The sequence below is a fragment of the Pinus tabuliformis genome, chromosome 4_2 (assembly GCF_031772625.1).
Source record: "Pinus tabuliformis cultivar Carrire ecotype Pingquan chromosome 4_2, CPIR1, whole genome shotgun sequence".
NCBI lineage: Eukaryota > Viridiplantae > Streptophyta > Pinopsida > Pinales > Pinaceae > Pinus > Pinus tabuliformis.
The window spans coordinates 973,234,921-973,250,297 of NC_142304.1; the positions used below are offsets into that span (position 1 = coordinate 973,234,921).

General features: G+C 41.6%; 1 protein-coding gene across 4 annotated transcripts in view; it reads left to right on the forward strand.

Moving 5' to 3' along the window:
- The window catches only part of LOC149172872 (mRNA export factor GLE1-like), a 404,516-nt gene that overhangs the window by 309,555 nt on the left and 79,584 nt on the right, over nt 1-15,377 (forward strand). For all 4 annotated transcript variants that reach the window (XM_089424451.1, XM_089424450.1, XM_089424449.1 and 1 more), the window contains one exon: nt 5,949-6,030. In XM_089424451.1, the coding sequence (XP_089280577.1) occupies nt 5,949-6,030 (82 nt within the window). The remainder of the gene's footprint in view (nt 1-5,948; nt 6,031-15,377) is intronic.

The following is a 15,377-nucleotide window of genomic DNA, read 5'->3' on the forward strand; positions in this document are numbered from 1 at the left end:
AGTGGCTTGATTTCTAACATTGAGTTTAGGAATTTCTCGGAGATAACAGTGCCAATTGATTGAAAATTGAAATCCATCGGTTGTCCAGGGATGCCAACTAATTTAAAACATGAAATGAAAATAGCTATTGGGGCCATTCACCAAGAGAAAGAAAACATCAAATACTTGAACTCAACCTTGGTGTTCTAATGAGCTAGAGTTAAGATAGTCTATCTACTCATTTGATTGTAGGATGGCAAATTTTGGACTTTTGGGTCCATTTAAAGCTTGAGTCTTTAAGTGTGCTCCTTTAGAACATTAATTTAATGTATCTTAGAACTTATATCATGATGTATTTTTACTATTTGTACCTTTACATGCAATATAAATGAGCAATTTTTTTGTATTTGGTGTCTAATGATTTTGGTATATATATATTGTATAAAAGAAATTTTGAATATTTTTTTTGTTTATTGTTTAACTATTTCTGGTCTAGTTCTTAATTTTGGTACAAACTAGTTTTGTTCTGGTTTCAGTTCGGAGTCTTGACTACTCTGAGAAGATGTTTATGAGCACAAGAATAGAAAAGCCCTGTTATGAATAAATATATAAGAAATAATGTAAAATGATGTAAATGATAATAATCATAAATAATGATTAGTTAATTAGTAATTAGGTTGAAGAGTCATGTCTAAATGAGACATAACTCTCCATGAAAAGACACTTGCCTGGTATATAAGCAAGCCTCTCACTCTCATTGTATCGTTTCTTATCCATACATTTAATATATAATATTTGTATCTTCATGGATATCTTTATATTCCAAGTGTTTTGGAATAATTAATCTGAAAAAAGAACATTGTTTGCTTCATTTGGTATCAGAGCCACGTTGGCTAATCACCAGGCCCTTGGCCAACAATCTTTCGTCAACATTGTTGTTGTCAAGTTTGAATCGTTTCACTACAAAAAGTAGGAGTTTCTTCATATCGCCAATCAGGCCTTTGGCCATTATTTAAAAGAAAAGTATTAATTAATTAAAAATCATATTAAAAAAATAAAAACAAAAAGGTGTATAAAAGAAAAAAGAAAAAAAAAATATAATAATGAAAATAAAAGAAATTTATACTTAGTAAAAAAAAAACGAATTATATAAAGAAACTATATATAAAAAAGAAATTTACATCTATAAAAAAATATATAGCTGCTGATGGACCATCACCAAAGATTGTTGTTGCACAAAATCACCACTACTCCACGTAGCTGCAACACTAGAAGCCCGCACTCTACCACTGTCTGGTCAGTACATTTTGGCTTACCGCTGTAGATAACAGACAAACCATGCCGCCATTGATAGTTGAGGGACAACCGCCAGATACGACCAACTGATCGCCACCCAACCACTGTCCATACTTCAGTTTCCCCGGACCGATAGCATCCGCCTCATCCACACCGTTTGACGCTATCTTTCAGCCAACAGAGCCACCATCGCTCTCAGAAGCTGCCGCCACCGGATTTGGTTAATTCCTCCCACGCTGTCACCAAATCCAATCAATTGGCTCATGTCCATCCGCTGACCAACAATCAACGGGCCAACAACGCTGTAGCATACACCTGTAGTTGAACCCATCCATACGAAAGTGACTTAAAAAGAACACAATAAAAAAATATTATTTAAATTACTGGTAGTCGAAGTCGCCTGGACGAGGTCCCAACCATACAATCCAATCCGTATGCATTATAGCACCCACTTATTAGTCGTTAGTGTGATAAATTTGGTCTATACCCAAGCCAACCATTTTACAAGCTATTGTGTGCATTTCAACATCTGTTTATCCAGCGGCTAGTGTTGCAGGGTATCCGTCATTATTAATTCCAAGCTTAAAGAAAAATTTTTGAATCACCATTAGCTAATTCTGATTACATAACACTTGGAGCATGAATGCTACTTAGCACAGGGTGAAGAAAGATTCGATTAAGGTGGACATCATGGTATAAGGTGGTGTAAACTGACCTTGAAGGCACCACAAAAATTTAGAAACGTTGCAACCATTTAGGGAATATCATGGCTTTCCAACCCAATTAACTTACAAATTTATATATATTCATCTAGTCGTTACAATATGTGAAAATATATTCAAAAAAAAAAATCAAATCGAAGTAAAGAAGGGGAGATTTCACAAAGAGATTTCTTTTCTAGGCTATTTTGTTTAAAAAAAAGAGATTCTAGGCTATTTTGTTAAGAAAAAAGAGATTCTAGGCTATTTTGTTGAAAAAAAAGGGTATAAGGTATTAAAAAAGGAAAGGAGAAGATTCATAGGAATTTCTTGAAATTAAAAAGGAGTAATAATAAAAAAAAAGATTTTTATTCGTAATAAGATACATTATAAAAAGGAAAAATATATAGTAAAGAGGATTATTGAACGAAGAAGTTTTGAAGCAAAAAGAAAGTTGAAGTAAGAAGAGCGAAGGGAAATTCCAAGTCAAAAAACATAAAAGGAGAATTCGTTAAGGATTAATACTAAAGTCTGAAGGAATAATAAAGTTTTGAAGGTTTTGAAGAAAAAATATGGGCTACTTTTCAAAATGTCCTTTTTGTTCAGAAGGATATCCTAATTGTCAAGAGTCATTTAGAAATCAAAACATTGTTTGCATAAAATGTTACAAAACTTTTACCTTTGTTGAATGTCTAAGTGATATAGAAAAACAATCATTAGCAAGAGATATGAAACAATTAATGGCAATATATAGCAACAACAAGCTGATTTTAATAAGGAAATGAAGAAAACAGAATCCACATTACAAGTTGAAAGCCCATCATCACTCCTACAAAACGATGTAGCCCAGTGTACCAAGAAATTGCAGCTAGAAGATCAAGAGAAAGGCGAAATAGCCAAACTTCGACAAAACAATGAAGCGTTACAACAGGGACATAAAAATCTTGTGGATATGCATTACAAGGAAGTAATGGAAAAGGATGAAGAAATATCTCGTCTCAAGGACCACATCGAAAAATTACTTGCACAAGTGAATAAGACTAAGTTCACAAAGAAAGAACTCAAGAAGCACTTATCAAAACAAGAAGATGAAAATTTACGTTTAAAGAACCTTAATAAAAAATTATTAGAACAAATCAGAGATCTAGAAGATGAAAAACTCAAGAGTCAAAACATTGAAAATAAGGTTGATGAATCAGAACCAAAGAACTTTTATGTCTAAGAAACCATAATCAAAGTCTACTCACTCAAATTAAGAAACTTAAGGATGATAAGAAAGCATTAAAAGACAGGTTTGAACAATTTACTCAAGAAGAAGTATCGAAATTTCCGGTCGTAACAATCCAAGTTGAAGATAAGGGAATGAATACCGATCGAATGAATATCATAACTCAAGAAGAATGCAAACTAGTTGAAGAAAAGACGCACTTAGATGTTGCAGTTAAGATGATAAACACCCCAAGTGAAGGTTCTGTAACCAACTCAACAACGTCGTCACCTGAAGTAAATAAAAAAATCTCCACACAGTTAATAAGGGAAAGTCAAACCCAAAAAGCTCCCTATCGACTACGTATCGGGACCATTCGGACCAGAAACAACAAACTGTTGTTCCAGAGAATAGTGATGTAACCTCAATTCAGTCCTATGATGACAAGTTGTTACAAAATTCTAGTGATCAAAATATTTCACAGAAGATTAATCTAGGATGGTCTGATCCCTTCTCAGTGCGACAGTTTTGTTTGTCACTTAGAAGATCATATCAACTTGTATCGACGAAGATGATTGTTCCGAGACGAGAAGACATTCGAAACCAAAAAAGAGATCAAGCCTTCTTCATCGACAAGCTTTGAGGACAAAGCTTTTTGAGGAGGAAGGCAATGTTATGAATAAACATATAGAAAATAATGTAAAATATTGTAAATGATAATAATCATAAATAATGATTAGTTAATTAGTAATTAGGTTGAAGAGTCATGTCTAAATGAGACATGACTCTCCATGAATAGACACCTGCTTATGATTAGTTAGTTAGTAATTAGGTTGAAGAGTCATGTCTAAATGAAAACTGACTCTCCATGAAGAGACACCTGCTTGGTATATAAGAAAGCCTCTCACTCTCATTGTATCATTTCTTACTCATACATTTAATATATAATATTTATATCCTCATGGATATCTTTATATTCCAAGTCTTCTGGAATAATTAATCTGAAGAAGGAACATTGTTCGCTTCAAGCCCCCGCTTATCGGTCACATTCCCTGAGACATGACATGCTGGAGTTTGCCATTCCAATTTCCTACAGTGCTTTGGATCATATCTTAGTTAAAGTAATTCAGCCAAAATAAATCAGCAGCCTTTCACATGGTAAATCCACCCTTCATAGGCATACAAAATCATTCGGACTCTCATAGGTCCTTATGTCTTTTTAGGTATGGATCACTCTATTATGGTATTTCCTTTTCAAGAATAAACATGGTGGAAGTGTAGATTGGGATTAGAGATGCAACATATCTGAATGTGGGATCAAATACTGTTGCTGAAAATCAAAACCAGCAAGCTCAAAAATCTGTAGTGGCAGGAAATAATTTTCTCATTAACAATGAAAGAATGATTACATTCATATAATACAAGAGTGATTCCCTAGGAAGGTAGTGCTCCACTTGCTTGAGTTCTCTCAAGTAAACTTGCCCTCTCATCTCAACCATCCAAGCGGCCAAACTTAACTCTCCTACACTGACACATGGGCTATACCAATATGGTCAACCTAAATGGGAGATTTTCTCATTGAAGTTTCACTAATGTTCATGATGCAGACTCGAGTAGATTGACTTTTCCTCTCTAGATAAGGCACACTGTGCATGAGGAGTGAGGTGCACCAGGAGAGAGAGTATTCTCTCAAATTTGAAGTCATTATTAAATGCAAACAACTCACTGGTGACGAATAAGTAATCACTAGTCAATTAATCAACTACACAAACAAAACTGAAATTTTTGGGGATGAAAGAAATGATGGCTAATCTTTAGTCCATCAACAATCTAAAATAGAAGCTCCCAGAATATAGCAAAGCTTAATTTTCTGGGAGATGAAGGAAATCTTCTCGAGAACATGCTCGAAGCAACAAGAACTAACACCCTTGAAACTCGTGTAGCTATGATGTCCATTGTCAAGATATACACAATAGACTTGTACCTACACAATCAGAGTTGTGCTGCAGGTTTGTCTGCCTTTTTCTGTCCTTGGGATTTTTTTCAGGCCTGTTGCACACCTTGAAATATGTGATGTCTGTCTACAGCCTTGAAATTCATGCAAACAATGAAAGCCCTTTTCTTCTTCTTTCGCCTCAAAAAAAGAACTTGTATAAATATTGATTTTGAACTATAAATTTAATACCTTCAAGTTTACTAGCCCTCGCTCTCGTTTGCACTATCTTCTGCCTAATTATTTGTGTGTAACACAGGGCCCTCTGTAGCTCTCTCTCTGCTGCAGTTCCTTGGCTCCTTCAGTTCCTTCCCAGCTTCTCTTCATCCGTCAATCTGATAGCATGTCAGATAAAACACACACATACACAGCTAAAATATACAAGACAAGAGCAGAGAGAAGATATACTTGGATATTCATTCAAGTGTAATGTCTTAATGCATAGTAAAATGGGGGAGATCCTTGTTAGGTACATTAGGTAACTCCCATGTGCCTAATTTTTTGATAACTTCAATAATGAAGCCATTATTATGACATGATTACTTTACAATATTAGAAAAATGCCCTACGTAATTATATAACAATTATAGCATGTATCTAACAACGTAGACAACTAATAATAAAACCTTTGTCTGCCACATTAATCCTGCTGCATTCCTAGGCACTTGTGCTGTTAAAATCATATGAATCCTTTTTCTTATAGCTTTATATCCCTTGTGAATATTCATTTTTTCGTTTACATAAATATATCTTCTCTATCTGTTTGTTTGTACAGGGCTAAATCAACTGAATTGTTCAAAATGATCACTGATCCTCATGTTCCTCAGTGTATACTACTTACAGGCTTTGCTGTGAAGGTATTAGTCTTTGTATCACTTTTCTACGATTGCTATGCTGCATGGTGTTTATTTGATTGCATACCATTTATATTTTTGGGGGTTGGAATCTTCCTTTTGTTGTAGATGGAGTTATCTTTAATCGCCCTGTCTTTCTCAAAAGTCGATATTTAATTAAACATAAAAGTCATTTTGGGGAACCTCTGTGATCTGAATCATATAATCTTTTTTTGTATTCGAGTATTATAACTTTATAAGTTATCGTTTGACAGTTGATCTTCTAAATTTCAATCTGGGGAACTTTATGTTCATCTCTGCTGAACCCGGGTGGACACCTCTTAGTCTATCCATATCAATCCTGTTGAAGTTTCTAAGTTTACTTAGTTTAGAAACCCTTCATGCACTTTTTCTGATTTATTCTTACCTACTTGTTATTTTTCTTAAACAAGTTATTGACAAAGTAAATACTGAAAAATAAACACCAGTGCATGCTCAACATATAACAGATCAACAACTAAAAGAAACAAGAACAAACACACCACATGAAACCATTATTTTTGGACCAATGTCCCCCGAAAAACCCAATGTGGGAAAACCAGTGCAGCTATTTGAGGGTTTTCTTATTAAGCAATATCAGAGTACAATCTGGGTGCCGAAACTGGCCTACCCAACAGAGAATTTCCTTGGCAGTAGTACTTCACAGTTTGAGGGAAATCTCCTAGCTGAAACCCCAGAAAATCCTTCCGGCAGTTCCTCAGCACAAAACTGCTCCTGCAACCCTAGCGTCTGCCCAATTTGGACTGCGTCAGACCCTCTTTGTCCCACGCTGGCCCTTCGTCGGCCCCAGGAGGCCCTGCGTCAGCTCTGGGAGTCTCTGCATCAGCTACGCTGGCCCCTCTGGTGCTCTGTGCAACACTTGGCTGCCTCTGCGTGGCCTTGCGTGAGCCCTTGCTGGCTCTGCGTCACCCTCCTTCGCTGCTGCACTGCTCTCCTGACACAATCTCTGCCGTCTCTGTTTCTCTGTACTCAATGCCCCTCAACTTCTCTCCCGATCACTGATTCTATCTCTCTTAGCAAACCCCGCTCTAGAGAATAGAATGATTGATCATCTGGTGTATTTTCCAAGTGACCCTCAAGCCTCCTCTTATACTTTTCTCGTTGACATCTCAACGGTCGAGATTAAGTCCCTAATCAACGGCTAAGATTAGATCTGGCTTGATCCATGTCTTTTGGACCATTCTAACACAGATTCATATTAATACACATTAATATTTTATTTTCCCTAAGTTTAGACTTAGGGACTCCATTAAAAATATTAATTATCTTAATATCTCTTGATCTATTTAGAATCTGCCCAATCTCTTTCTGGGTATTGGAGATCTCATGTGCCCCAACCTCTCCACCAAATTTCGTGGCTGAGGCACATCCGATGCTACCCCAAATCAACACTCCCTCTTAGCGAGGACTGTGCTCTAGCAATACTCTTCACTGAGTATTACTCTGATCATCCGGCATCGGTACATGTGCTGATGCTAGGCCTTCCTGCATTGCTGCCTCCTGTACTGTTGCCCATGGTTCTGCCACTAGCATTACTGCATCTATACGACAACTCCCTCTGCTTCTGTGCTGTTGCTGGTCCTTTCTCCCAGCACTGCATCTCCTCTCATCATGCTGCATCGTGCTGCGCACTGCTGCACTGCAACTCAGATACTGAGAAGTAAGTAACTGATCTCCCAACTGACCTCCCTTGTAGGGCTAGAAACACCCACTGATGCTGAAGCTCCCTCTCTGACCTCTGTGCTGCTGCAGCAACTCCCTGCATCTCGCACCATTACACACCTCTCTGTGGCTTCCTGCACTGGTGCAACACTCATGTGCCTCTTGCACTGCTGCAGCCTACTAGCTCTGCGTTGTCTCGGGACTCCTGCACTATAGCTCTCTTTGCCACTCTATCTGCATCTGTCTCTACCCACTCGGCCAATCCTACAACTCCTCGTCGGAGCTCTGATAGCAAGGTCTAATCCAAGACACTGTGTACCTCAAGGACCCTGCCCCTCATCGCTTGTAGTCCGCTTGACCACAACTCAATGTCTCCCCACTTCGGCTCAAGTGGTGCGTGTGCACTCATGGCACAGTCATCGTCTATCAAAACTTCCTTCTCTGCACATGCTGGCGCTGCCTTAGTCTTGAAAGACTCTCCCTTTCTCTTCTTCCTTGGGCACTGGATCGCATAATGAACCATCTCCCCACAGTGGAAGCACTTGATCTTGGAGAGATCTTTCTTCTTCCGCTTCTCCTGCTTTCCCTTAGATGCTAGGGCCACATCCTCCTCCTCCTGCTTGACCTTGATCCCTTTGCTGCTGCTACCTGTCTTTAACTGCCGTCTGATCTCTTCCTGGCAAAGAGTTGCCCACATCTCGTCCCAAGGTGGGAGAGTCCCTCTGCCCAGGATACTCTGGACAAACACTTCCCAATCTTTTGAGACAACATTCAGGGCTGTCCTCACCATAAGTTCCTGATTTGGTGTCGCTCCTATAGCAGTCAACTGGTCTCGGATCTCATTCAGTCCTTCGAGGAAGGTGTCAATCGATCGACCTTTCTTCATCTGATACAACCTCATCTGTTGATTTGGGGTAGCATCGGATGTGCTCTAGCCACGAAATTTGGTGGAAAGGTTGGGGCACATGAGATCTCCAATACCCAGAAAAGTTTTGGGCAGATTCCAAACAGATTAGGAGATATTAAAGTAATTAATATTTTTTTATGGAGTCCCCAAGTCTAAACTTAGGGAAAATAAAATATTAATGTGTATTAATATGAATCTGTGATAGAATGGTCCAAAAGACAAGGATCAAGCCAGATCTAATCTTAGCTGTTGATTGGGGACTTAATCTCGGCCATTGATATGTCAACAGGAAAAGTATAAGAGGAGGCTTGAGGGTCACTTGGAGAACACACCAGAGTGATCAGTCATTCTATTCTCTAGAGCAGAGTTTGCTAAGAGAGATAGAATTAGTGATCGGGAGATGCTGCTGAGGGGCATTTGAGTACAGAGAGATAGTGAAGCAGAGATAGTGCCGGGAGAGCAATGCAGTAGCCAAGGAGAGTGACGCAGAGCCAGCCAGGGCTCATGCAGGGCCACGCAGAGGCAGCCGGGAGCTGCGCAGAGCCTCAGAGAGGCCAGCGTTGCTAATGCAGAGGGCCAGAGGCCTTCCCAGGGCTGATGCAGGGCCAACGTGAGGCAGAGAGGGGCTAACGTAGTCCAGAGAGAGGCTGATGCTAGGGTTTCTGGGGCAAATTTGTAATGAGTAGCTGCCGAAAGGATTATCCGGGGTTTCAGCCAGAAGATTTGTTAGAAACTGGGAGGTATTACTACCAAGGAAATTACCTGTTGGGTAGGCCAGTTTCGGCACCCAGATTGTACTTTGATATTGTTTAATAAGAAAACCCTCAGATAGCTGCACCGGTTTTCCCACATTGGGTTTTTCCAAGGACATTAGTCCAAAAATAATGGTGTCATATGGCGTGTTTGTTTCTGTTTCTTTTAGTTGTTGATCTGCAATATGTTGAGCATGCATTAGTGTTTATTTTCAATATTTACATTGTAAATAACTTGTTAAGGAAAATAACAAGTAGGTAGGAATAAATTAGATAAAGTGCATGGAGGGTTTGTAACTAAGTAAACTTAGAAACTTCAACATGGTATCAGAGCATGATTGCAGATCACAGGAGGACTAAGGACATTAGCCAAGCGGAGCAATAGTAGCAGAAAAAAGCGGTTCCGAGGTGACAAAAGTTATTTCTAGCAAAGCAACAACAAGGGAAGGGTGACGTAGTACGTCATCAAGTGTGAGCCGAGAAGAGGCAGCGCAAAAGCTGAGGCAAAGGGAGCCTCACGCAGAGCCACGCAATCGCTGGGAAGGTTGACGCAGTTGGCTGAGGAGGCCGATTTGCCGGTTCCGGGATTGCGCAAAGCCTAGGAGGTCTCACCTTCAGGTTGTTGGGGCTTAGAAGGCTGTGGGAATATTGCAAAGTGAAGCTAGTGAAGCATTGTAGTCAGAATAGTACCTGACAGAGCAAGGCCAGAGGAGTTGCTACCGAGGGTTTCTAGCCGAGGAACCCAGATCAGTGGTGCAGTTGCACAAGACGATCAGAGTAGGGGGCATCTCGACAACGACAGAAGGATTTCCAGGAGGGAAATCAGGACTCAGAGGGAGTCCAGAAGAGAACTTCTAGACGGGAAGTAGAGACTCAGAGGAGTTGAACAGAGAACTTCCAGGAGGGAAGTAGAGGAGCATCATGGCACTACATGGAGTAAGAGACCAGGATAGACTGGACGGAGCATCGAACTTCGCAGTCTGGAAGGCCAAAATCTTATCCGTACTTGACAGGAATCGTGTCAAGAACTTCGCCTTGAAGGTAATAGCTATCCCAGTCGACCCAATGATAATGACAAGTACGAGGAAGCGATGGCAAGGGCCAAGAGCATTATCCTTGATGGGGTCAAGGATCATGTAGTACCACACATAGCCGAGAAGGAAACGACATTTGAGATGTGGGAGGCTCTCAAGAAGCTGTACCAGCATACTTCTGTGCAGAGAAGAATGCTACTTGAGAATCAGTTGAGGTCGTATTAGATGAAGAAGGGAGAACCGATTGACACCTTCCTTAGAGGACTGAATGAGATCTGAGATCAGTTGATTGCTATAGGGGCAACACTGGATCAGGAGCTGATGGTGAGGACAGCCCTGAATGCTGTCTCAGAAGACTGGGAGGTATTTGTCCAGAGTATACTGGGCAGAGGGACACTTCCACCTTGGGACGAGATGTGGGCAGCTCTTCGCCAGGAAGAGATCAGACGGCAGTCGAAGATGGGTAGCAGCAGCAAGGGGATCAAAGTCAAGCAGGAGGAGGAAGACGTGGCCCTAGCATCTGAGGGAAAGCAGGAGAAGCGGAAGAAGAAGGATCTCTCCAAGATCAAGTGCTTCCACTGTGGGGAGCTGGGTCATTATGTGACCCAGTGTCCAAGGAAGAGGAGTAAGGGAAAGTCTTCTGAGACTAAGGCAACGCCAGCACGGGCGGAGAAGGAAGTTTTGACAGACGATGAATGTGCCATGAGTGCACACGCACCACTTGAGCGGAAGTGTGGAGACATCGAGTTGTAGTCAGGCGGACTACAGGCAATGAGGGGTAGGATCCTCGAGGTACCCAGCCTCTTGTATTAGACCTTGCTACGAGAGCACCGAAGAGAAGTAGCAGGACTGGCTGGTGCGGGTAGAGATAGATGCAGATGGAGCGCCAAAGAGGAGGCTGCAGCTGTGCAAGTGGCACAGGAGCGTTTCACCAGTGCAGGATGGCACAGAGAGGTGTGCAACGGTGCGAGATGCAGGGAGTTGTTGTAATAGCGCAGAGGTCAAAGAGTGAGTACTTGCTAGTGGCAGAGGGAGCTTCAGCAATAGGGAGGTCAGATTGGGAGATCAGTTACTTACTTCTCAATAACTGAGTTGTAGTGCAGCAGTGGTCAGCACAATGCAACATGATGAGAGGAGGTGCAGTGCAGATGTAGTGTTGGGAGAAAGGACCAGCAACAACACGAATGCAGAGGGAGCTATTGTACAGATGCAGCAGTGGCAGTGGCAGAACCATGGGCAGCGCAACAGTATAGGATACAACAGTGCAGAGGATGTTGGGGAGGAAGGCCTAGCATAAGCACAGGTACCGATGCCGGATGATCAGAGTAATACTCAGTGAGGAGTATTGCTAGAGCACAGTGGTTGCTAAGGGGGAGTGTTGATTTCGGGTAGCATTGGATGTGTTCTAGCCACGAAATTTGGTGGAGAGGTTGGGGCACATGAGATCTCCAATACCGAGAAAAGGTTTGGCAGATTCTAAATAGATTAGAAGATATTAAAATAATTAATATTTTTTTATGGAGTCCCTAAGTCTAAACTTAGGGAAAGTAAAATATTAATGTGTATTAATATGAATCTGTGTTAGAATGGTCCAAAAGACAAGGATCAAGCCAGATCTAATCTTAGCTGTTGATTGGGGACTTAATCTCGGCCGTTGATCTGTCAACAGGAAAAGTATAAGAGGAGGCTTGAGGGTCACTTGGAGGACACACCAGAGTGATCAATCATTCTATTCTCTAGAGCGGGATTTGCTAAGAGAGATAGAATTAGTGATCTGGAGATGCTGCAGAGGGGCATTTGAGTATAGAGAGACAACGAGGCAGAGGTAGTGCTGGGAGAGAAACGCAGTTGCCAAGGAGAGTGACACAGAGCCAGCGAGGGCTCACGCAGGGCCACACAGAGGTAGTCGGGAGCTGTGCAGAGCCTCAGAGAGGCTAGTGTTGCTAACGCAGAGGGCCAGAGGGCTGACGCAAGGCTTCCGAGGGCTGACGCAGACCCATTTGGGGTGACGCAAGGCCAGCGTGAGGCAGAGAGGGGCTGACGCAGTCTAGAGAGAGGCTGACACTAGGGTTTCTAGGGTAGATTTGTGCTGAGTAGATGTCGGAAGAATTATTCGGGGTTTCAGCCAGAACATTTGTTAGAAACTGAGAGGTATTACTGGCAAGGAAATTCTCTGTTGGGTAGGCCAGTTTTGGCATCCAGATTGTACTTTGATATTTCTTAATAAGAAAACCCTCAGATAGCTGCACCGGGTTTCCCACATTGGGTTTTTCCAGGGACATTAGTCCAAAAATAATGGTGTCATATGGCGTGTTTGTTTCTATTTCTTTTAGTTGCTAATCTGTAATATGTTGAGCATGCACTAGTGTTTATTTTCAGTATTTACACTGTAAATAACTTGTTAAGGAAAATAACAAGTAAGTAGGAATAAATCAGATAAGGTGCATCGAGGGTTTCTAACTAAGTAAAATTAGAAACTTCAACATCATCTGGTTCTCGAGCAACATTCTTCTCTGCACAGAAGTACGCTGGTACAGGTTCTTGAGAGCCTCCCACATCTCAACTACCGTTTCCTTCTCGGCTATATGTGGTACCACATGATCCTTGACCCCGTCAAGGATAATTCACTTGGCCATCGCCATCGCCTCAAGGATAATGCACTTGGCCATTGCCATCGCCTCTTCGTACTTGTCGTTATCATTGGGGTCGACTGGGATAGCTATAACCTTCAAGGCAAAGTTCTTGACACGATTCCTGTCAAGCACTGATAAGATTTTGGCTTTCCAGACTGCGAAGTTCAATGCTCCGTCCAGTCTATCCTGGTCTCTTACCCCGTGTAGTGCCATGACGCTCCTTTGCTTCCCTCTTAGAAGTTCTTTGTTTGACTCCTCTTAGTCTCTACTTCCCATTTGGAAGTTCTCTTATGGACTCCCTCTGAGTCTTGATTTCCCTCCTCAAAATCCTTCTGCCGCTTGTCGAGATGCCCCCTACTCTGATTGTCTTGTGCAACTGCATTGCTGATCTAGGTTCCTTGGCTAGAAACCCTCGGTAACAACTCCTTTGGCCCTACTCTGTCAGGTACTGTTCTGACTACAGTATCTCACTAGCTCCACTCTGCAATATTTCTACAGCCTTCTAGACCCCAGCAACTGCCTCTCTTTGAACTGCATTAGCCCCTCTCTGCCTCACGCTAGCTCTACATCACCCCAGATGGGTTTACGTCAGCCCTAGGATGCCCTCTGTCAGCCCTCTGGCCCTTTGCGTCAGCCCTCTGGCCCTCTGCATCAGCAACGCTGGCCTCTTTGAGGCTTTGCGCAGCTCCCGGCTTCTTCTCCGTGGCTCTGGCTAGCTCTGCGTCACACTTCTTGGCTTCTGCATTGCTAGAAACAACTTCTGTCACATTGGGACAGCTGTTTTCTGCTGCTATTGCTCCGCTCGGCTGATGTATTTTAGTCCTCCTGTGATCTGCAATCATGCTCTGATACCATGTTGAAGTTTCTAAGTTTACTTAGTTTAGAAATCCTTCATGCACTTTTTCTGATTTATTCCTACCTACTTGTTATTTTTCTTTAACAAGTTATTTACAAAGTAAATACTAAAAAATAAATACCAGTGCATGCTCAACATAGTACAGATCAACAACTAAAAGAAATAAGAACAAACACACCACATGACACCATTATTTTTTGACCAATGTCCCCGGAAATACCCAATGCAGGAAAATGGGTGCAGCTTATTGACGGTTTTCTTATTAAGCAATATTAGAGTACAATCTGGGTGCCGAAACTGGCCTACCCAACAGAGAATTTCCTTAGCAGCTATACCTCAGAGTTTGAGGGAAATCTCCTGGTTGAAAACGCGGAAAATCCTTCCGGCAGTTCCTCAGCACAAAACTGCTCCTGCAACCCCAGCATCTGCCCAATCTGGACTGCGTCAGCCCCTCTCTGTCCCACGCTGGCCCTGCGTCAGCCTTTCTAGGCCTGCATCAGCCCTAGGAGGCCCTGTGTCAGCTCTGGGAGCCTCTGCGTCAGCTATGTTGGCCCCTCTGGTGCTCTGTGCAGCACTTGGCTGCGTCTGCATACCCATGTGTGAGCCCTTGCTGGCTCTACCCTCCTTGGCTGATGCGTTGCTCTCCCGACACAATCTCTGCCTTCTCTGTTTCTCTGTACTCAATGCCCCTCAGCTGTTCTCCCGATCACTGATTCTATCTCTCTTAGCAAACCCAGCGCTAGAGAATAGAATGATTGATCATCTGGTGTGACCCTCAAGCCTCCTCTTATACTTTTCTTGTTGACATCTCAACGGCCGAGATTAAGTCCCTAATCAACGGCTAAGATTATATCTGGCTTGATCCATGTCTTTTGGACCATTCTAACACAGATTCATATTAATACACATTAATATTTTATTTTCCCTAAGTTTAGACTTAGGGACTCCATTAAAAATATTAATTATTTTAATATCTTCTGATCTGTTTAGAATCTGCCCAAACCTTTTCTGGGTATTGGAGATCTCATGTGCCCCAACCTCTCCACCAAATTTCATGGTTGGAGCACATTCGATGCTACCCCAAATCAACAAATCCAATAGTTGATGTGCATTATGCTTTTATATTGCTACCCACTGAGAGTGATTTTTTGTTATATTCCTCAATTGTTAAGTTTGAAATTTAACTGATTAAGATTTCAATGATGTGTTATGTTTAAGCTGAAGCACGAGAAAGTGAAAGTTAATTATGTTATCAATTTCACGTAGTAGCCAATAGCCCTTATCTTTACATGTATTGCTCCCCATTTTTACTGGGGCCTTTATCGTCTGAATTAGGGGTATTCTTATATCCTCTGGTTGAGTTGAGATCATTTCTCTTATTTGGGGTAGGACATAGCTATAATTGTTGTTATAACATACCTTTTCCATTTTCATGCCTGAGAGGAATATTTATTTTTTCATGGTTGA